The sequence below is a fragment of the Chiloscyllium plagiosum genome, chromosome 16, assembly GCF_004010195.1.
Source record: "Chiloscyllium plagiosum isolate BGI_BamShark_2017 chromosome 16, ASM401019v2, whole genome shotgun sequence".
NCBI lineage: Eukaryota > Metazoa > Chordata > Chondrichthyes > Orectolobiformes > Hemiscylliidae > Chiloscyllium > Chiloscyllium plagiosum.
The window spans coordinates 4,105,917-4,130,365 of record NC_057725.1 but is presented as its reverse complement, the minus strand read 5'-3'; the positions used below and the strand labels follow the sequence as shown (position 1 = coordinate 4,130,365).

Sequence of the window (24,449 nt, the reverse complement as noted above, 5' to 3'; positions counted from 1 at the left end):
GCAAAGTACTTATTGAGTTCTCCTGCTATTTCCTTATCTCCCATCACTAGCCTTCCCGCATCAGTTTGAAGTGGCCCAATGTCTACTTTTGCCTGTCGTTTGTTTCTTATGTATTGAAATAAACTTTTACTATCATTTCTAATATTACTGGCTAGCCTACCTTCGTATTTGATCCTCTCCTTCCTTATTTCTCTCTTTGTTATCCTCTGTTTGTTTTTTGTACCTTCCCAATCTTCTGATATCCCAGTGCTCTTGGCCACTTTATAGGCTCTCTCTTTTTCTTTGATAGATTTCCTGACTTCCTTTGTCAGCCATGGCTGTCTAAGCCTTCCCCGGATAATCTTTCTCTTCTTGGGGATGAACCTCTGTACAATGTCCTCAATTTTACCCACAAACTCCCGCCATTTTTGCTCTACTGTCTTCCCTGCTAGGCTCTGCTTCCAGTCTATTTTCGTCAGTTCCTCTCTCATGTCCTCATAGTTACCTTTATTTAACTGTAACACCATTACATCCTATTTTGCCTTCTCTCTTTCAAACTGCAGACTGAACTCTACCATATTATGATCGCTGCTTCCTAAGTGTTCCCTTACTTTAAGATTTTTTATAAACTCTGGTTCATTACATAGCACTAGGTCCAGAATAGCCTGCTCCCTTGTGGGCTCCATGACAAGCTGTTCCAAAAAGCCATCCTGTAAGCATTCCATGAATTCCCTTTCTTTGGATCCACTGGCAACATTATTTACCCAGTCCACCTGCATATTGAAGTCTCCCATGATCACCGTGACCTTGCCTTTCTGACATGCCTTCTCTATTTCCCGGTACATGTTGCGCCCCTGGTCCTGACCATTGTTAGGAGGTCTGTACATAACTCCCACTATGGTTTTTTTGCCTTTGTGGTTCCTCAATTCCACCCACACAGACTCCACATCATCCGACGCTATGTCATTTAGTTACAATGTTGGTTGGGGTTGCTGTCTGCTGCACTTGCCTTTAGTGCAGGATGCATATACCAACATACAGACCCATGTTCTTTGCAGACAGAAAGAACATGTACACACACTGTGCATGTTTCTCCTTGAGACAGTTAACAACCAGTCTCTGGTCCATTCCTCAAGAAAATGCCTTGACCAGAGTCAACCTACTTGTTTCAATTAAAACAAATTTGGCAGCTAACTGCCAATCACTTGGTGATATATTCTTTATGATAACGTATCTATCAATCAGCAGTCTCCTCTCATACTGTGCAAAACTATTGCCTGCCTTTACATTGATATTTCTTGCTAATGTGAGCAAAACAAACATGTTTGACAATATGTGCCATTTTCCAGCAATAACTGAAAGTTCAACATGGCCTCAGATACTGAATGGCAATGCCAAAAGAAGATACCCTAAACATCTTACCTTGACATTCAACACTATTACCATTATCAAACCTCTCCCCGCCACCAACCTGTCACAACCTGGAAGATACTATTGAATAGAAACCAACCATATACATAGTGTATCTGCCAGAACATATTACAGACTGGAATTCTGCAGCATTTAACTTCCCTGTTGACATCTCAAAGCCTTTTCAATTTCTACTATTCACAAGTCAGCAATGTGATAGAATACTCTTCATTTGCCAAATGACAGCATCTCCAACAATACTCAAAGTTTGACCCCAACCAGCACAAAAAAACAGCAGACTTGGTTAACATTTCATCCACTGCTTCAAGCACTTACTCAACACACCACTGACCCTCTGTAGCAGCAGTGTGTACCATTTACACACTACATTACAGCAACTCACGGTGGTTCTTTCACTAATACCTTCCAAATTCATGAGTTCTATCATCTGGAAGGATATGTGCAGCAGATATATGGGAACACCACCTGCAAATCCCTCTCCAAGCCACTCACCATCTCACTTGGAAATATATAGATTTACCATCACTGTTGCTGAATCAGAACCCTGGTGCTCCTGCCTAGCAGTAGTGTAAGCATATCTACATCCTAGCATCTGTTGCTGTCAGGAAGGCAACTCATCACTACCTTCTCAAGGGGTTAGCCAGCAATTAATCCCATTCATCCTTGATTGATCAACGATAGAGTGTTTGATCAGAAAGCAGGAGGAGTTCCATTTTGTTTATGTTATGTTTCTATCTGACATGCTTTGTTAGATAAATGACCCAATGGTTAAGAACAGAACAGAACAGTTGTTCTTACAGTTTTAGTTAAATAACAACAGAATAATCACATTAAACACAAGATGTGATTGACCAAGCACTTTTATGCAGTCATCTTTTCAATTATTCAATGAAAGGTTAACTCATTTTTCTTAATGTTGCAGCTTGTTATGCGAGGAACTTTGGTCCTAAAGGACTGGGACATGGACAGTTTGGTGGAGCGTTACCCAGCACAGATTGAATAAATACCTTCTGGTACCTGTCTTCAACTTCTCTCTTCCCTTCTTCAACCACCCCTCACCCCCATTTAAACCAATACTCCTCCCAGGAAAACTGGGAAAGCATTTGTACTAACATATAACCATCTTCATTCTTCACAGTGAAACATTTGAAATGCTGACAACCCACAGTAGAGGGAACGCTATAAGTGGTCAATAGAGGACAAGGTCCAACATATTTACAGATCCACTGCAAAACAATGATAAATTGCTTTATATCAACACTGAATGGATTTAAGAACAATAAAATATATTGTTGCATTGTTGTTGTTATAAACTTATGAAAGTATCTATTAATCAAGCTTTGTAACTATAAATAAAGTATCATTGGAACCTAAAGAATTGGACAGCAGTCCTGACACTACTTTTACAACAAAACTTATCCATTATCCAAAACTACCAAATGATTTGTTTTCACCCCATTTATCCTGTAACTTCCAAATGGTCACAGATAATCGTGGATTGTGCTGGGTTTTCTCATAGCCATCCTTTTAATCAGGCAAATGTCAGGAAAAATTGCTTCCTTCTCCTCCTTTAACTAAAGAAACCTTCATAACAAATGACCTGATGTTTTCCAATTGGTTTACTCGTCCTTGCTTTGCCCAGGAATGGGGTGAAGCCAAGTTTAAAGTGCAATGGCATTATAATCCATCCTTGCTCTGGTCACCCAGGAAATGGGGAGTTGCTGGGACTGTGTATTTGGGGAAGTTTGTGATCATAGTTATCTAATGCAGGCATTTATAACGTAGCAATTTTCAGATGGTTTATTGAGGTTGTTAAGAAGCAGTTTAGATATGATACATTAGTTAATGAGATAAAGGAAGTTTACAACATGAAAATTGAGGTCTGATTCTGAAGCTGTTCTAGAATGGAGGAGCTGGAGCTGGATCTTCAAACGGTGGAGTTTTTGTCCCTGTACTCTTTACAGGTAACAGTCTTAGTTTTTCATTTGGCCTAATGGCAGGGAACTCCTAGTCTACTTCAAGAAGATTCTTCTGGATTCTCACTGTCTTTTTCTGTCTCTCTTTGTCGGTGTCTTTCTCTCACCCTTTTCTTTCTCTGCCAATGTACATTATTTTGGGGACTGGTCATTTCTGCTGTGTCAACTACCAGTCTAAAACCCTTCAGCCAAAGAGCAGGGCTGCCTACTCATGATACCAGGATGACTGCTGTCCCTTTACCCACTTCCATGTGAAGCTTCATTTTCATTCCTGCTCAGAACAAAACCCTCTTATTTTTCCAAATAGGCTTGAGTGGCACCTGACAAATCTATCATTTACATTTGCAGAAGGCTGATTACTGCTGTAACAGTTAAATGAGGTCTCATATTCCACAGGAATTAAATACAGAATATGAAAAGAATACAGTTTTAAAGGGGACCCTGATTTCCACAACAAAAAGAAGTTTGGGAAGGGTTTTCAAAAAGTGCTGTATATCAACAATCCAGAAATGCTGGCTCTGTAAGCAAAAGGAGATCTCAATTGGCTTAATCACCCTAAGTGTAGGCTTATCGTCAGTAACGGACTCATCTTCGGCACTCCCTGAAAGTGCCCCATGTGTTTGGAGATGTACAATGTGTCACTGTCTTTGGATGAGAAATTAAATAATTGCATTTAGAACACTTAGACAGATTCAAATGAGTTTCCTTCCTTAAAAACCATTGGTGAACCAGATGGGGTTTCCCCCAACAGTTGGCAATGGTTTCATGGTCATCATGAGACTCTTAACCCTGTATTTTTATTGAATTCACATTTGTGGCAGGATTTGAACTAGGGTCCCCAGATCAGTACCTGAGTCTCTGGATTAACAATTCAGTGATAGTACCACACCATTGCCTCCCCTTAAAATGTGAAACCAGGAAATCTTTCAATCCCAATAGCAGCTTCCTATGCAACCACCTTCATAACTGCTGCCTCCTTCTCCTCACTTATAAACAGGAGGCAAAGTCCTATTTGAATAAAGTGATAATTCACATTGCGCTTTGCTTGCTTTCCACACTCAATTGTTTCAAAGCTTTAAAATTAACTATAGGAAAAATTGTAATTGCAGTGATATTTTCTGATTTTATTCATGGGTTTTATCAGTGGATAAGCAGAGTGGACTCTGCTGTTTATTTAGTAGATTAGTTCTGAGCTCAGCATCATGTTTACCTGGATCTTCACCATGGTTAGGATTGTGTGAACATTCACATTGCTGAGAAAGCAGATAAAACAATGCTCTCCCCAACATTTCCAACAATATAAGTGATAAGCAATAAAACATGACCAACCTGCTGGAACTACCATTGGGCTCAAAGTGAAGAAGTCATTTTAGACCTGAAATGTTAACTCTGTTTCTGTCCAAAAATGCTGCTAGACCTGCTGAGTTCCTCCAGCATTTTCTGTTTCTATTTCCAATCTCCTATCAATAACCTGCCACTTATTTGGAGACATCAATTCTCAATATTGTCTATTTTGTTCTCTACATGTTGTTTTCACACTAATCACGATGAAACCTTTAGTATTCAAGTGTGACACTCCCCACCTCAAAATCTTCCTTCCAGCTGCCTCTGCTTTTCTCACTTTGCTCAAAATAACTATTCAAAACCAGCACTTTCTCTTTTGACTAGATATTCTGCAGCCTACTGGAACCAACATGGAATGCTAGAGAGCCTCAGTAGAGTTTGCAATGATCAGTGGAGAAAGAAACAGAGTTAACGTTTTGAATCCAGTGTGAATTCTTCAAAACTCAACATTGAGTTCAATGACTTCAGATCATAATCTCTGCCCCCATGTCTTTCTGTGATTCGTTTTTGGTTTCTTTCTTTATTCCTCTTGTTTTTCTCTTAGTTACTCCACTCTGTTTGGACATCTGTGATTCTGCCATTTGCACTCTCTCTGGACATATCTTTCACTTTCTGCCACTATGATTCCAACCGCCGACTGGAAAGGCAGTGTAACTGTCGTACTTGCATATACACAACTGACACATTTCCAGTCCAGCAGGAAGTTGGAATTTGCAGTACTGTCGTTAATTTCACTTTAGCAGATAAAGACGATTTAAGAAAAAGTGTACATTGCATGCAACTAATGTAAAATCTCACTCTCCATAGCCGGATGACTTATCCCAGCTCCAAAAATGTGATGCGATCTTAATCTCAACCAGAGTTTATACAAGTGTTGCACTTTAAGAGGAGTCACTGCGACACACCTCACTTGCCTAGCGTACTGGAAATCAAGTCAAACCTTTGCAACTCATCACAAATGTGAAAAGATTGAACCATATGATCCAGAGCCCCCAGTTCATCTGATTGATGAGCCCCAGGTTAAACGGGTACAACACCCATTAGGTTTCTGCACTTAGCAGGAAAGCAGCTATTCATTACAAACATACCATTTTAACCAATGCAAGGAAAAAAAACAAGAATTATAATGTGTAATTCTTTATAACTTATACTCTACCTTTTTGTTTAAAAAAAACTCCCATACACACACAGACATGTAGAGAGTTGAGCCAAGGCACAAATATTATGGTGTGGGGAAGGAATGCGGTGTGTGTGTGTGTGGCATTACCACTGAACTCTTTATCCAGAGACTCTCATAACATGTCTGAATCATGTCATGACAGACAGTGAAATTTAAGACAGATAAGCAGATAGATAGAGCCTAGAGAGACACATGAACAAGTGGATTATGCATGGCAACTCAGGACAGATGAGATGAGAGCGGACGGTACAAAAATTGGGTTGCCAGTGTTGAAAGTGAGTGATCCAGCCTGGGAGTGGATGTGGGAAGATGAGATGGAAGGACAGAATCAGGCTTTAAAGGTATTGAGCTCTACGCTGAGCCCCAGAGGCTGCAGGGTTACCAAGCAGAAAATGAGTTGCAAATGCATAAAAAATTACCCAAGCTTCTAATTGCTTGTCGCTTCAACACATCACTGTCTTCCCACACCAACCTCTGCCTTGGGCCTGCTGCAGTTCTCCAGCAAGACTCAGCACAAACTCAAAGAACAACATCTTATTTTCTACATGGGGACCCTGCAGCGTCTGGGATTGAACACTGAGTTCAATAACCCCAGAGCCTGATCCCATCCTTCCATTTCCACCACCCCCACCCCAGCCCACACCTGGTCCTGTTATGTCATGGGCTACTTTTAGCACAGCCAACCCAATTTCATCGACTCTCCTGCCACATGATGTGGCTTGCTTTCAGCACAGACCGTCTATTCTCTGCTGACCTCAGCACCCAGTATCACTTGTTCAGCTTCTCTTCTGCCCTGACCTACCATCCATAATAACCTGATTTACCTACTCTTTTCATAGATCTCTCTCTCACTCTGGGCTCTGACTTCACTATCCACTCATCTCTCCCTTTCTCACCTCACCCCCCTCCCCCCTCACCATCAGCATAAATACTAGTTTTTCCCTAGCTGCGATCAGTTCTGATAAAGAGTTGAAACATGAACTTGAAGGGCTTGAAATGTCAACTCTGTTTCTCTCCCTGCAGATGCTGAAAAACCTGCTGAGTTTTGTCCACAATTTCTGTTTGTGTTTCAGAACTGTAGATGCTGGAGGTGTTTGTTTTAGTTTAACTGGAGTAGGATATGGATGGATTATGTAAGTGGGCACAGATCTGACAATGTGTGCGAAGTGTGAAGTTGCCTGTTTGGCAGAAAGATTAACAAACAAAAACTTATTTCTCAAACAGTGAGAGGTTTCAGAGCTGACAGAGATATGGATGTCCCAGTAGATGAAGTGCAGAAGGTTAGCATGCAGCTATAGTTTAGTGTTTTACTAAACAGCTAAAAAGAATCAAGCTTTAAGATTGCATTTATTTCTAAGTATGAATTATAAAACTTGTCCATATCCATCTAGTTCTAAGTCTTTTTATTAATTACAAATAGTCAGAAAATCATTTTTATACCCTTAAGAAAAACGGTACTTTAAATGTAATTAAGTCAGTCTTGTAGCACTTCAAAAGTGCAATGCTGTTACAGCCTTATAGTTATGAAGTAAACATGGATATAAAATCATTGAATACGGATCTGCATCCTCAAAGTGCAGTCATTTGCAAAACAGTTGATCCAGACAGCAATCTCATTTTGATCATTACCAAATATAAATCATGCTCAATCACACTCTGTGGATTCAGCTTCTCTACAGCCAACAGATACTTAACTATAATATAAAGTTATGTGCACAGTTTCATATGGAGTCTATTCTGGACACTTACCTCAATCTGATGTCTTCAGTTGCAAAATCAATTTAAGACCCTGCACAATCTCCTACTCCAGCCAGTTCTGCAAGACTGTCATATTATCTTAATTCTGGGTTTGTGTACATTGTAGAATTTAAACACTCCATCATTTGTGCTCCCTCCTTCATTGACTGGACCTAAAGATATACTTTTGCTGCCCTAATCGTCCTGATTTCAGATGAACCTTAAAACCTGCTTCATTCACCAAGGTTTTGATCACCCCTCTGAGAATCTCATGTGGCTCAGTTGCAAATTTCACCTGATAACACTTAACGTGAAGTGCTTTGGGATGTTTGAGTGCATGTTCTTGCTATATACGTTTTTGTTGATCATAGATGCACTGTTATTTTATGACATTAGCTCTAGATCTATATTAGTTTCAAATGAAAAGTTGCTACAATGCATAATTTACTAGCAAAGAAAACCTCAAGTGGTTAGTAAGTTGACAATGACCATAAATCTGGACTCCGTGCAGCATTTTGTACCTTTCCTGTTAAAGATTATAACCCTTGTATACTAAATTAAATCAGCTTTACTTATGCAACAGAGAATAACAGATCACACAAGTAAAGGCAATTAATTAGTGAAATATACATCTTCAATAAACAAATAACGGCAGGCAACAACAGCTACACGAACTGTCAAATATCTGCAAATTTTCACATGTCTACACTGTTTGGCCAACAGTCCAGAATTTCTCTGGAATCAGTTAATTTTCTTTGTTGAACACTGCTGTGGGCAAGTCAGGAGAAAAGTAAAAGGGATATTTCCCTTCTCATCACCCCCAAACTTTCTTCAAACATATTAGTTTAGTTAAAAGAAAAATCCAAATGGAGAAACGGAGGCTTAAATGGTCAGGATGAAATGAAGAAATCTGTCCAACCATGATTTGGAGGTGCCGGTGTTGGGCTGGGGGGTACAAAGTTAAAAAATCACACACAACACCAGGTTATAGTCCAACAGGTTTATTTGGAAGCACTAGCTTTCGGAGCACTGCTCCTTCATCAGGTGGTTGTGGAGGGCACAATTGTAAGGCACACAATTTATAGCAAAAGTTTACAGTGTGATATAACTGAAATTATACATTGTGATTTACATACAAAAAAAGTGAAACTATGACGGTCATTCTAACAGATGAGAGACTTAACAAACAATCAAGGTATTTTCCAATGTAGAATTTCAGTTAGATCACACTGTAAACTTTTGCTATAAATTATGTGTCTTACAATTGTGTCCTTCACAACCACCTGATGAAGGAGCAGTCTCCGAAAGCTAGTGCTTCCAAATAAACCTGTTGTTGTGCGATTTTTAACACTGTCCAACCACAGTTGGTACCCTGTAATCACTGAGGAAGCTGGTCAAACTTTGAAATTAAAGTAATCATTTGGTCCCTAATAAGAAACCACAAACACGAAATCAAAAAAGTATGTATTTTTATAATAATTTAAAGCATCAAATTTGATTTTAACAATGTTATTTCATAAATGTATGAATTTGACCAATGTTTAACCACCAAAGACATCCCATTCAGTTTAGCACTGAAGTCAAGTTCACATTTAAAATATCACAGTTCCAAGCACCGAAATCACACCACCTGTTTCAGAATTCTACAGTAGGAAATACAATTTTTATTCTCCACCACAAAACAAAAGCTTTGCACACAATTCATTATTAAACAGTTGCAATGTTCATATTTCTCAAACAAACTGGAATTCGTTTGCTCGTGGTTGTTCAAACCCCATGCTGTACTGTCGGGTCCAGTCAGTTTGGTTCAGCTTAAACAGACCAAAACAGCGGCACTGGAAGAAATCCACCATATTCCGGAAACAGCCATGACTGCAATCAATGAGCCAACATTTTAGCATCCAGCACACCTTTGTTTCTGCAACAGTCATGATACTATCGCAAATACATCATTCCCTCCCGAAATCCCGTGGCACTATGGCTCGAGCTGAGGGAGCAGGCCCCCTGGCTTGTTCATGGAATTCTTTTGTATTTCATGACAACACATTGTCGCATTTTGAATGGTCATAAACTGCAATGATAGTGACTATTGCCCCACATTCTTAAAATTCAACTCCCTCGTACACAATTCTGACATTTATTTTGTTCCTTGTTGGTATTAAAAGATAAAATAAACTTCTGACCACGTACATAAAAAAAGGGGACCAGTCAAACTATGTTCAGGGTCCTGGAATTCCATCAATTAAGGGCAATTTGGACAGATTTGAATGGGAGCACCATCAACTTTCTTAACTATGGGACGAAATTAAATCGAAACGCATTAAAACTTGAAGTAAATACACTGGCTTTTTAAAAATAAAGATTACAGTTTAATAGCAAAGCACTTCACAATTTAGAAAGTGATGAAATGGGAGCAGTTGAATACAAGCTGCAACACAAAGACTAATGGGAGACTGGTGTACACGGACAATTTACCTTGGGCCAATATGGCCATGAGGGTCAAGTGACCTCCTATGATATAGGAATAAACGACCACAGTTAGGGTGCACTCAACTGAATGAGCAGAATTGAAAAATGTGGTGTTGGAAAAACACAGCAGGCCAGGCAGCATCTAAGGAAGAGAATCGACGTTTCAGGCATAAGCCCTTCTGCAGGAAGGCTTATGCCGAAACGTCAATTCTCCTGATCCTCGAATGCTGCCTGGCCTGCTGTGTTTTTCCAGCACCACATTGTTCAACTCTGGTACTCCAGCATCTGCAGTCCTCACTTTCTTCTGAATAAGCAGAATTGAAACATATCTGGAATTCACATCTGTTGTTTGCCAAGATACAGAAATCTCAAACTTAATAAAATTCCAGACTTTTTATTGGCGCACTTGACATACAACACAAAAAAATGTCTGCAGAAACTAATCAAGCATGGTGTGAAGTAGGTCTCCACTACTGAGCAATGGCTTCTAACTTCAATCATCCTGGTTTCAAGTTAGAAGTATGGGTCATTGGGCTGAAGATGACCACAGATAGAGGAGGAATGGGGAGAACAGTCCAACAGCCCACAAATCAGGAGTTCAAAAAGAGATTAAAAAAACTGAAATAGCTGGAGAAACTCAGCAGGTCTGGTATCGAGAGAAACAGAGTTAATGTTTTGAATCCAAGGACCCTTCGTCAACTAAGGGATCTTAGATTACTTACAGTGTGGAAACAGGCCCTTCGGCCCAACAGGTCCACACCTACCCTCCGAAGAGCAATCCACCCAGACCCAGTCCCCTACATTTATCCCTTCACCTAACACTCTCGGCAATTTAGCATGGCCGATTCACCTAATCTGCACCTAACCTGTGGGAGGAAACCGGAGCATCCGGAGGAAACCCACGCAGACACGGCGAGAATGTAGAAACTCCACATAGACAGTTGCCTGAGGCGGGAATTGAACCTGGGTCTCTGGCGCTGTGAGGCAGCAGTGCTAACCACTGTACCACCGTGCCACCCATGATCAGTGGATGTTAACACTGTCTCTTCACAGATGCTGTCAGACCTGCTGAACTTTTCTAGTAATTTTTGTTTTTGGTTTGCTTCAGTTCACCAGCATCCACAGTTCTTTGTTTTAGTTGAAAAGGAGATATTCTTCCAACTCGAAGAGCAGGACTCTGCGTAACAACCAGTCAACTCAGACAGTGCAAAAGGGACTCATTCATTTTCACCCTGAAGTATTAGTCTCTACAGAAATGTTGCAATGATTTCACCTGGAAACCCAGAAACTTTCATTCACTTCCAGAGAACTATGAGAGAACCCACCCTGGTCTACATCATGTACATCTTTCGGATTAAAATCTTCACAAAAGATTTAAGTGTTGAATTTCAGCACATACCCTTAATGCATGCTTTGTCTCGAGAATCACGTCTAGTTGATTGCATGTATAAGGGGTCAAGGATGCTTCATCACATTTACTTTTTGATGTGTGAATAATCCCCATTGTTTCTTCTAACTTAAAATTTACCCAAAAGCCTGCATCACACTTATCACTGGAAATCATGATACAGTGAAATACTTACTTGAAAGGGTTTTGCTTAAGTCCATGATGTTGACCATTGTGCGCACGCTTGATCAGAGTGACCCTTTCACTGGTTGTCAGACCCAAATAGAAAATCTAAAAGAGGGAAAAACACCTTTTAGTCTCTCAAATATCTTTGCATTCAGTCTTGTCCATTTAAAATGAATATTTATTCAGAATGATGATTGAGACTTTTAAATAAATCATGAGAAATCCATTGACATGCATAACAGCAGCTGTTAACCAGAACATCCCACTGAATCAGATACTGAGAGCGCAAGCGAGTCAGGTGGACAGACAGAGGCAGGAGTCAGGCAGACAGAGTACCAAAGGATTGGAGAGAATTCAAACTATAGGGAGAGGCTGAATACGCTGGGACTGTTTTTTCCAGAGTGTCGGAGGCCGAGGGGTGACCTTAGAGGTTTATAAAATCATGAAGGGGCATGGATAGGGTGAATAGACTTTTCCCTGGGGTCGGGGAGGCCAGAACCAGGGGGCACAGATTTAAGGTGAGAGGGGAAAGATTTAAAAGGGACCTAAGGGGCAACTTTTTCACGCAGAGCGTGGTGCGAGTATCGAATGAGCTGCCAGAGGAAGTGGTGGATGCTGGTACAAGTACATTTAAAAGGCATCTGAATAGGTATATGAATGTTTTTGAGGGATATAGGTCACATACTGGCAAATGGGATTAAATTGGTTTGGGATATCTGGTTGGCATGGACGGAGTTGGACCAAAGGGTCTATTTCCGTGCTGTACATCTCCATGACTCTATGCAGCACCTCTGGTCATCCAGTACTGGTTAAGTATAGAAGACTGACAAATGATCAACAATAATTTATCAATTGGAGAATATGGGTAGGCAGTGGCGAAGGTGGTAATTCCACTGGATTAGCAATTCAGAGACCCAGACTAATGTTTGAAACACGAGTTTGAAACTCACATTGACAGATGGTAAAAACTAAAAAAAAAAGAAATCGAAAAGCTGGTCTAACAGGGACAGAGTAACCTTTGTTTATTGTTTTAAACACCCACATCATTCACTAATGTTCTTTAGGAAAGGAAATCTGTCACTCCTACCTGGTCTGATCTACATGTGACTCCACACCCACAGCAATGTGATTGATTCTTAACTAATGAACAAAGAATAATACAGCTCAGGAACAGACCCTTAGCCCTCCAAGCCTGCGCTACCATATTTTGCCCTTCTATACTAAAACTGTCTTCACTTACAGGATCCATATCCCTCTTTTCTTTTCCTATTCACGTATCCCTCCAGGTGTTATTTGAATGTTAGCTATTGTGTCTGCTTCCACCACCATCTTTGCCAAGATTATCCCTGCCACCCTTCTTAAATAATGGGACAAAGATTGGCTATTCTCCACTCCTCTGGGACCTCACTTGTGGCTAAAGAGGATACAAAGATGTTGGTCAATGATCCAGCAATTTGTTCTCTTGCTTTCCTCAATATACTGGGATAAGAATAAAAACTCTTTTAAAAAGCCAAGCAAGTCACTGAGTTAAAGGATAGTTGAAATGAGCAATAAATGCCAATGGTGTATACATCTCAGGAATATAATAAGTCTCTCAATGCATATTACATGCAACTTATAAATTTATTTTTCTATTTTTAGCTTCAAGAAGAATATAACATTTTTATTGTTAGAAGAGAGAGGTGGCTGAGATTCTATTATTGATTTTCTGAATGTTAAGATCAACAATAGAGTGAAAGAGTACATTGAGGCCAATGGCATGTGATGATCGACCAATAAATCGATATCCTTGTTTTCAGCCGAATGAACATTGCACTTGGCTCATGACTGTTAACAGCTAACCTCGAAGGTAAACTCTCCCAAAAAAAAAAGGGCATTTATTAGTCATAAGCAATCTGTACCAGTAAGGTGAAGGGCACTGAAGAATTCCAATTAAATATTACTGAATGCACTTATTAATAAAAAAAACTGAAGGTATAGACAACTATTAATTCTTTCCCAGTAATAGCTGATATTTTGCCAAACACTCTGGGCCATTTACATTTGGCTGTCCTTAAAGATTTAGTGATGAGACATGTGTTTTTATAATGTTGAAATAGATTGTGCCATGGGCATCAATTGGTTACGAATCATTTGAACAAACAGTTTACCAAACTTGACTTCATGTCTTTATGAAGCTTAAAACATTAAATCATATTTAAAAATACTAATCACGGCATAATTACAACAGGGAAAAACAGCAATTAATTCATTTGATTGCACAGGTATAATTCTTAAAATGCAAAAAAAAATTGCATTGGAATGCTTTCATGCACGTACGTAATGTATATTAATACATGTCAATAACTTTCATCTAATATTTGGCATGGGGTTAATTCCTGAAACATTGCCCACTTTTCACAATCATTTAAATAACAGATCACCATAGGAGCATCACAAGAAAGGAGAGGTTATTGAACAGTCATATTATACAAATGTAATGTCATGTCTAATCCAGCGTTAATATCTTTACCTGATAGAGCTGGTTTAATAGGAGGAATGTCACCCATGAAGAATGGAACACTACAAGTAGAAAAATCCATATTATCCATGGAGAGCATGAAATTATTTGGGTCAGGAATAGCCATAGTCCATCCTTCTCATAGCTAGTTGAACAATGCATGGACCAGTCTACAAGAATAAAACCATTTATGATTATTTCTTGAAATGTTCACAAGACAAGTATTTGGTACACCCATGCCTTGACACAATAATCAAATTTTAATTATTAGCTGGCTAGACTTAATCATCAGTATATCATGTCTATGTTGTGGTTCTGTTCGCCGAGCCGGAAGTTTTTGTTGCAAACGTTTCGTCCCCTGGCTAGGCGACATCATCAGTGCTTGGGAGCCTCCTGCAAAGTGCTTCTTTGATGTTTCCTCCGGTGTTTATCGTGGTCTGTCCCTGCCGCTTACGGTTGTCAGTTTCAGCTGTCCGCTGTAGTGGTTGGTATATTGGGTCCAGGTCGATGTGTTTGTTGATGGAGTTTGTGGATGAATGCCATGGCTCTAGGAATTCCCTGGCTGTTCTCTGTCTGGCTTGCCCTATGATAGTAGTGTTGTCCCAGTCGAATTAAATGCCTAAAACTAGGGGGCATGCATTCAAGGTGAGAGGGGGAAAGCTCAAAGGAGATAGAATCATAAAATCCTTAACAGTGTGCAAACAGGCCATTTGGCCCAACAAGTCCAATCTGACCCTCCAAAGAGTAACCCACCCAGACCCTATTATTCTACATTTACCTCAGACTAATGCACCTAACTTACACATCCCTGAACACAATGGGCAATTTAGTACGGCTAATTGCCCTAACCTGCACATCTTTGGATTGTAGGAGGAAACCAGAGCACCCAGAGGAAAGTCACGCAGACACGGGGAGAATGTGCAAACTCCAGTCAGACAGTCACCCGAGGCTGGAATCAAACCCAGATCCTTGGTGCTGTGAGGCAGCAGTGCTAACCACTGAGCCAGAGAGTGGTAGGAGTCTGGAATGCACTGTTAGAGGTGGTGGTGGAGGCAGATAGGGCATTTAAGAAACTTTTACATCGGCACATGAATATGCAAGGAATGGAGGGATATGGACCAAGGGCAGGCAGAGGGAATTAGTTTAATTTGGCATTGTGTTCGGTGCAACATCATTGGCTGTACTGTTCTAGGTTCTATATTATATGGACGAGTTAGACCGAAGGGTCTGTTTCTATGCTGTATAACTCTATGACTCTAATATCCTTGAGCTCAGATTCAGCTTTCAGCCTTGAACTTATTAGTTTTTCTTTTATGTTTCTCCTCCATGCTCTCCCTGCATTGATATTAACTCTTCCTCCTTGCAGTCTCCGACACATTAATATCGTGTATGACACAATTTACTTGACCTCTTCAAATTCTAGCCTCCATATTACTTCCCCTCATATTGAGCTCTGCAGCCATTTCCCTCTCACTCAGACAGGTCCAGGGCTCCCTTGGTATGATGTAACTCAGTTGCCAGCATTTCCACATCCGGAGTCAGACGATTGTGGCTTTGAGTCCCCCTCCAATGAGCACATACGACATAATCCAGGCACGTATTAAAGTGGTGCATTGCAGGTGTTGTGCATGTCAGCGCTGTTCCCAATATACCAACCACTACAGCGGACAGCTGAAACTGACAACTGGAAGCGGCAGGGACAGAACACTATAAACATCGGAGGAAACATCAAAGAAGCGCTTCGCAGGACGCTCCCAAGCATTGATGATGTCGCCTAGCCAGGGGACGAAACGTTTGCAACAAAAACTTCCAGCTCGGCGAACAGAACCACAACAACGAGCACCCGAGCTACAAATCTTCACACAAACTTTGAATATCATGTCTATTTCCGAACTGAACTGCAAAGTCCCTGAGAGTATTTTGCTTTCAGGAGTACAAGCAATTAAGATTTCATATTAGGGTTAGATAATGCACAGTCAGCACCCTCATGAAAAACATCTTCTGGTAGAATCCAGTTAAATATACAGTATAAAATTTTAAACATATGCTTGGGCACACTAGCACTGCATGCGAGAAAATCCATATAAAATGCAACAGGTCCAAATGAAACATAATATAAAACAAACTGCTGCAAATGCTGGAGATCTGAAACAAACAAAAGCAGAAATTGCTGGAGAAACTCGGCAGCTCTGGCTGCATCTGTGGAGAGAGAAACAGGATCAACTTGTCAAGTTGGAACAAATTACCGCAGATGCTGGAATCTATTCTGAAAACACACTGGAGATCATTGCAGGTCAGACAGCATCCATGGTGAGAGAACAAACTAATGTTTCAAGTTCAGATGACTCGTCTTAGCTTGCTCTCTCTCCATGGATGCTGTCTGACCCACTGTGATCTCCAGCGTTTGTTGTTTTCAGTCAACATTGTTAACAACGTTAACCATTTTCTCTTCACAGATGCTGCCAGACCTGCAGAGTTTCTCTGGATTAAGAACGGGTGCTTATTATTTATTGGCTTGAAGACAACACTGACCTGTAGGGCTCCAGTGGTGCAGGGGTTACCTACCTTTGAGCCAGGAGGTCTGGGTTCAAGTCCTACTTCCTCCAGAGATGTGTAATAACATCTGAGCAGCTGGATTAGAAAATATTTACAACATTGCCCTGATAATGTTACACATGAGCAAAGCGGAGTCAGGTGGGAATGCTACCACTAAACCAAAGGCTTGATGTCACCTGGTTGGAGAGGTGAAGGTGGTCATTGTCTCAAGGATTAGAAATTAATCAATTGGGACTCAAACAAAAAAAAAAATTATTTTCAAAGGTTTGTGAATCTTTGCTATTTACTACCATATAGGATTTTTGATGCCTGTTTATCAAGTTTATTCATGATTGGGAATCTTACAGAATGAATGGATCAGATAAAGCTCTGCAGTCTTGCTCCATCTGTCGAGAATACTGGAGGACAATTAAACAAACTCGAGGAGCCAACTCCTAAAATTATCCCCATCCTCCGTAGTGGGGGAACAGCAAAGCCTTTGTTGCAACCACCTTCAACCAGAAGTCCCAAGTGGCCAATCCACCTCACAGCCCAGTCTTGAGGTCCCCAGCACTACTAATGACAATCTTTAGTCAACTTAATTGATTTTACATGAAATCAAGAAATGGCAGAAGATAATGGATACAGCAAAGATTATTAGCCCTATCAATATCCCAGATGTAGTACTGAAGAATAACGATCCTGAACTAGCTATGCTCCAAGTCAAGCAGCTTCAGTACAGCTACAATAGAAACATTTACCAAAAAATGTAGAATATTTCACCAAACATGCTCTGCCCAAGAGAAAAATCAGGCTAAAAGAAAATCCAGTCAATTACGACTTCAGACAACTCTCAGTTATCAGCAAAGTGATAGGAACTGTTGTTAACAGTGCTATCATGTTGCATTCACAGCAATAACCTGCACACCGATGCCCAGTTGGATTCCACCAGCTGCTCATCCTCAGGACTCTTTACATTCTTGGCTCAAACATGGACCAGTGGGGTGAACACAAGAGAAATCAAACTCACCCAACCACATCAATGCAAGAGAGGGACTACCTTTAACATTTGACTGAATTTGGCATCAAGAAACCTTAGCAAATACAGTCACCAGGAAGCAGGAGGAAACTCTCCACAGATCATACTCATACCTAGTGCAAAGGATGGCAATTATGGATGCTGAAGGTCATCCAGCTGAATGGAGGATATCACTGCTTAAGAAGCTTAGAATAGAGTCTGAGGCCCAAACATCTTATACGATATAGAACATCACAGCGCAGTACAGGGCCTTCGGACCTCGATTTTGCACCGTCCTGTAAAACCAATCCGAAACCCATCTCACCTACACTATTCCATCCTCATCCATATGTTTATGCAATGACCATTTAAATGCCCGTAAAGGTGGGGAGTCTACTACTTTTGCAGGCAGTGTGTTCCACACCCCTACTCTGAGTAAAGAAACTACCTTTGACACCTGTCCTATATCTATCACCCCTCAATTTAAAGCTATGTCCCCTCGTGCTCGCCATCACCATCTGAGGAAAAAGGCTCTCGCTGTTTGCCCTATCTAACCCTCTGATTATCTTGTAAATCTCAATTAAGTTACCTCTTAACCTTCCTCTCTCCAATGAAAACAGCCTCAAGTCCCTCAGCCTTTCCTCATAAGACCTTTCCTCCATACCAGGCTACATCCTAGTAAATCTCTTCTGAACCCTTTCCAAAGCTTCCACCTCTATAATGTGGTGACCAGAACTGCACGCAATACTCCAAGTGCGGCCGCACCAGAGTTTTGTACAGCTGAAGCATGACCTCATGGTTTCAAAACTCAATCCCTCTCCCAATAAAAGCTAACACACCGTATGCCTTCTTAACAGACCTATCAACTTGGGTGTCAACTTTGAGGGATCCACGTACATGGATATCAAGACCTCTCTGCTCATCTACACTACCAAGAATCTTACCATAAGCTGAGTACTCTGCATTCCTGTTACTCCTTCCAAAGTGAATCACCTCTCACTTTTCTGCATTAGATTCCATTTGCCACCTCTCAGCCCAGCTCTGCAGCTTATCTATGCCCCTCTGTAACCTACAACATCCTTCGGCACTGTCCACAACTGTACCGACCTTCGGGTTGTCCGCAAATTTACCACATCATCCTTTTATGCCCTCATCCAGGTAGTTTATAAAAATGACAGACAGCAGTGGACCCAAAACCGATCCTTGCTGTACACCTGTTTAAAAAATTCTCAAGGTCAGGTTCGTAGGAGAGTAGTCTGACACAGAACAAACGACCAAGAGGCGAGTCTGCTAGAATATGGGCATTTTATTCCCCGCAGCGTCGCCACAACCAACGGGTCTGGCTTATACTCACTCTACATGTTACCGGAACTGGGAGCCGTCAGTTCTCGTAGAGCGGTTGCCAACAACCCACGCTCGGCGGTTAAACGTAACCCCGGAGCAGACTCACCGAACTGGAGACTTTTCCAGCTGATATACTCTTTTCCAGATATAAACATTCATGTGAACAGCAGAGCAAGGCTAAAAAACACATTCCATTCTGGTTACATACAGATAAGAAGATTCACACGGGGAGGTGTGTAATAAGATTCACACGGGACTAAGCAACACCTCCATTCCGGTTAGATTCACACATGTATTGGGACATAATTTTTAACCGTTTCACCACATTCCACTGCTTGGCCCAATACATGTGTTACATTATGATTCACACATGTATTGGGACATAATTTTACACCACAACACCACTAGTAACTGAACTCCAGGATGAACATTTTTCATCAAACACCACCCTCTGTCTTCTTCAGCTGCTTCATCATAAGGCCAGAAGTGGGGATATATACTAATGAATACACTATGTTCCATTCGTGACTCAATAGATAATAGGTGCAGGAGTAGGCCATTCGGCCCTTTCAGTCAGCACCACCATTATGATCATGGATGATCATCCACAATTAGTATCCTTTTCCTGCCTTATCCCCATAACCCTTGATTCCACTAACGTTAAGAGCTCTATCCATCTCTTTCTTGAAAGTATCCAGAGACTTGGCCTGTACTGCCTTCTGAGGCAGAGCATTCCATATATCCACTACTCTCTGGGTGAAGAAGTTTCTCCTCAACTCTGTTCTAAATGACTTACCCCTTATTTTTAAATTGTGTCCTCTGGTTCTAGAATCACCCATCAGCGGAAACATGCTTCCTGCCTCCAGACTGTCCAATCCTTTAATAATCTTATTAGACTCCTTTGACACTGAAGCAATCTATGCTGATATGCATCAAAACCTAAATGTTCAGACTTTAGTTGACAGTTGGGAAGGAACATCCACAACCACACAATTGTCAGGCAATGACCATTTCCACCAGGAAAGAATCTAACCATCTCACCTTGACATTCAATGGCATTACCATCACAATCTCTCACTAGCAACTTCCTGGTTACTACTATTGTGAGAAATCAAACTCAGCCAACCACATCAATGCTGTGACTATAAAACTGCTTGAAGCTGGGAAATCTGCAGTGAGTTTCTCTCCTTCTGACTCGCCAAACTGTGTCCTCTATCTTCAAGCTGCACCAACTACAAGAGGAGAAACTCAACAAGTTCAACATCAAAACAAAGTAGCCTGCAGCACCTTGTCCATTAACTTAAAGATTCACTCCCTCCACAACCAGCCCTCATGGCAATGGCGCTTACCAGCTACAAGATGCACTAGAACAACTCAAGAAGTTGCTTTCGATTGAACTTTCCCAACAGAAAACCTCTCCCAACTAGAAGGGCAAGAACATCAGAAAATATAGGAAAAACATCAACAGGTTCCTCTCCAGTCATACTGCATCCTGATTTGGGACTACATCACAGTTCCTTCACCATGTCTGGAATTCCCTCCCTAAAAGCAATGGTGGGTATACTCAAATTACTTGCAACAATTAAAAAAAAGCTCACAGTGCCTTCAAGGCAATTTGGGATTAGCAACAACTGCTGACATTAGAAACTAATGGAAGTGAACTGAAGGTTATGAGGAAATGCTGGGAAGTGAAGTTAATGGAGAAGCTCAGATATGATCTTATTAAACATAAAGCAGGTGTACAAACCTACACACACAAACCAATTCGGACGAATGGTTTATTCAGCCACTCAAACCTGCTGCCCCATTCCATAATATCATGGCTTATCTGACTGTGGACTCAACACCACATTCACACTGATCCCAATAACTATGGACCCCTTTATTATTATTAATCTATCTACCTCTGCCCGAAAGATATCCACAGCGCTTTGGCGACTTCCAAAGAGTTTGAGCCTTATGAGAAAAAAAAACTATTGTCTTATATGAGAAACTCCTTATTTTTAAACTGTTCTAATCTCTCTTGCAAGAGAAAACATCCTTTCAGCATCCACCCTGTCAAGTGCCCTCAGGATCTTATATATGTTTCAATAAGATCACAGCTCAGTCTTCTGAACTTCAATGGATACAAGCCCAGCCTGCCCAACCTTTCCTCATAACACTCCCATCCCAGGAATCGGTTGTATAAGCTTGTTCTGAACAGTCTCTAACACGTTTATATCTTTGAATAAGGATACCAAACCTGTACACAGTACATTGGATGTGATCGCCAACACCTTGTTCAAATGTAGCAAAACATCCCTAATTTTATATTCCAGTCCCCTTACAATAAATACCAATGTTCCACTTGCCTTCTGGATTTTGCTCTATACCAACACATGATTCATGTACCATGACACCTAGACCACTTTCTACTTCAGAGTTCTGCAATCTCTCCCCATCTAAGCAATGTGTTTTAACCTTCCTGCCAATAGGACACGTACACATATTCTTTCATATGCTCATCTGCCAAACTTTTATCTAGTCACTTAACATTCTATATCCCTTTGCCAACTCCGTGTCCTTTTCGCAACTAATTGCATAGATATTTTTGTAACATCAAATTTAGCAACTACATGTTCAGTCCCTTCATAGTTATTATGATAAAATGTAAATAGTTGAGGCCCCAACACTGCTTCCAAGAGCAAGGTATAACCCGCTCCTGCTCATATTTATGTTATGCTTAAACTCTCAGCGACATATGAAACCCCTGGTTAGAGCACTGCATTTAAATTACCAAATATTGGATTTTATATGCATCAACTAATAAACAGATCTTGAAGTTAAGTCAAATTACCAACAGGTTAATTGCAAGAAATTGTTTAAAAAATGGTGTGAAATTGCACAATTATTTCACAATATTAAGCAGACATCTTTTTTCTCAAAAAAGTCAAAGAAAAGGTATAACCATAAACTTAAAGAGTAAGGATGCTCTAGCTTAAAAAAGAGTCTTGGCAATTTATATTGTCACTGATTTCATAATTTTTTCTAATCCGTGCACCAAGGAACAAACGGCACAAACTCTCTAATCGTAGGCAACAAGGGATTTAAAAAGTCATTGGCATTCAGATAGGAGGTGACTGATGGAGGAATGGAAATGCACTCTTAACTTGGTAGGACAACAACAAAAAAAAATTGCTAAAAAGAGAAACAATGTCAAAGAATTTTGTCTTGCACTCATCAGGACTGAGACAAGAATCCAGGCTTAGAGGGGGAACAGCAACTTAGAGTGTGAGAAGAGGGTGCTGATTGGTTGGATCATTCCATACACTGCACCTTTTTCATGGAGGAAAGGACCATGAAGACTGCCAATGCCTGATGCATTCCTCATGGCAACACCCTGACCAATTGGAGTCAACCTGCCTGGGCTGAATTATTTTCAGATGATTGATGGTTAACAATTCCTACTGTGTCATGATGCCAACCATGTTCGAACAGTCAGCACCACTACATTCTGCACAAATTAGTGTTCCCTTTCCAACCATGGTTTCTTGTGTGTTAGTCCTGATGAATGCAACATGAAATGCTTTGGCTTTGTTTGTCTTTTTATCAACATTTAAGTGAATGGACATCACCAAGACAGCATAGGATCACCTGAATATGATAATTCTGACACAGTGCCATTGAGAACAAAATTGACCTTACACACAATTTCAAGTTTTCTGTTTGCCTTTTGTACAAGTATATGACAATTAGCACTTATTTACACTGCATGAGATTCAAATTGAACATTTTAATAGAATTCTTCTTTCAAACAGAAAAAAGTACCTTGGAAAAAATCACTTACAGACAATAGTTCCATAACCCATCCAGCCAACTACTGTAAACAGGAAAAACAGGAAGCTAACAAAATACCGTTGATTCAATGCACCTATTTAAAAAGAATAAAATTTGTGGTGAAATAACTCATAACAAGCAACTCACGTATTAATTGCAAGTCGATTCCAATCCCGATGGGATACTGATTAATATTGCTTAACAATTATTAGAACACCCTGTACTTCTCCTTCTACAATATTCAACATTGTACATAGAAATTTATTCACAGAATATTAAACGATACAAAACAATGCTCTAAAATAGGAAGCCTTCAGCAATGAAAGATCAGTGCTGGAGTCAAAGGAACACCTTTCACATTTGCAAGTCGACTGAAATATTCTTGCTCTCGAGTGGCAAAGACTATTGGATTCAAAGGTTTAAACTAGCACACTGAATGATAGGGAGAATAGTATTTATTTATTACTTAATTAAAACATGATAAAAAGGTGGGAGGGCAAGTGATGTGTCACAGTTACAGAATGTGGGAGATCCTGGATGCCAGTGTCACAGACACTGAAAATCTACATGTCCACAGCTCATGCAGCTTCAGTTCAAAGTTTGAGCTGGAAGCTAAACTACAGAGAATATGGCACATTAGGGTGGGGAAATGTCATCGGGACCCTGGACTGCACGAAGTGAGCAATTTAGATCCCATATCTAAGGAAGAATGTGCTGGCCTTGGAAGGGGTCTGCGGGAGTTTTACAATAATGATCCTATGGACAAAGGGCTGGTCATATGAGGATTAGTTAAGGACTCCATCTGTACTTGATGGAGTTTAGAAGGATGAGGCAGGATCTCACTGAAACAGAATACTAAGACACCTGGATAGAGTAGATGTGGAGAAAATGTTTCCATTAGTAGGAGGGACAAAAACATGGGCACAGCCTCAGAATAAGGGGATACACTTTACAAATGAGATGAAGAAGAATTTCTTCAGCCAGAAGGTAATTAATCTGTGGAATTAATCATTGTCGTTGAAGGCTGTGGAGGACAAGTCATTGAGACAGAGATAGAAAGGTTCTTAATTAGTAAGGGAATCAGGGTTATGGGGAGAAGGCAGCAGAATGGGGTTGAGAAACATATCAGCCATAAACAAATGGCAGAGCAGACACGATGGGCTGAATGGCCTAAGTCTGCTCCTATATAGGATGAGAAGTAAAAGACGACGATTAATAACCTCAAATTCCATTTTGGATATTTCTATATAAACAAGACTATAAATACTTTCATACCCCCCACTTTACTGCTGGCAAACTTTGGCAGGTCTGCCTTCATGTAGATGAAGAAAGATGACCATGGCTTACAGAAAGAACGTGTTTAATGAGCATTCTAGCTTACATACAAGCAAGAATGAACTATAAAATAGAAACCACAACTGTGAAAAACATGGAGTGACAACTGATTAGGGAGTACTGTTATGCAGCTCTCATGTAAAAAGAAAACCAAGAGTAAATTGATGGTGTTGGTGGCTTACAAGATCACAGGAAGGATAAGTGTGGTTAAG

The 24,449-nt window shown here is 40.5% G+C and overlaps 2 protein-coding genes across 5 annotated transcripts in view; one reads left to right on the top strand and one right to left on the bottom strand.

Moving 5' to 3' along the window:
* Positions 1–2,785, top strand: part of csrp3 (cysteine and glycine-rich protein 3 (cardiac LIM protein)) — a 43,680-nt gene extending 40,895 nt beyond the window's left edge. For 2 of the 3 annotated variants that reach the window (XM_043705367.1, XM_043705369.1), the window contains exon 6: positions 2,333–2,431. In XM_043705367.1, coding sequence (XP_043561302.1) covers positions 2,333–2,409 — 77 coding nt within the window. In that variant the 3' untranslated portion in view covers positions 2,410–2,431. Of the gene's footprint in view, positions 1–2,332; positions 2,432–2,548 lie in introns of those variants that run through there. The other variant, XM_043705368.1, reaches the window with a different exon arrangement.
* A 6,165-nt stretch (positions 2,786–8,950) lies between these two features.
* LOC122557618 (palmitoyltransferase ZDHHC13-like) overlaps positions 8,951–24,449 on the bottom strand; it is a 64,288-nt gene continuing 48,789 nt past the window's right edge. For both annotated transcript variants that reach the window (XM_043705365.1, XM_043705366.1), the window contains exons 14-17: positions 22,913–22,996; positions 14,202–14,359; positions 11,700–11,794; positions 8,951–9,519 (exon numbers count right to left, since the gene is read on the bottom strand). In XM_043705365.1, the coding sequence (XP_043561300.1) occupies positions 9,381–9,519; positions 11,700–11,794; positions 14,202–14,359; positions 22,913–22,996 (476 nt within the window). In that variant the 3' untranslated portion in view covers positions 8,951–9,380. The remainder of the gene's footprint in view (positions 9,520–11,699; positions 11,795–14,201; positions 14,360–22,912; positions 22,997–24,449) is intronic.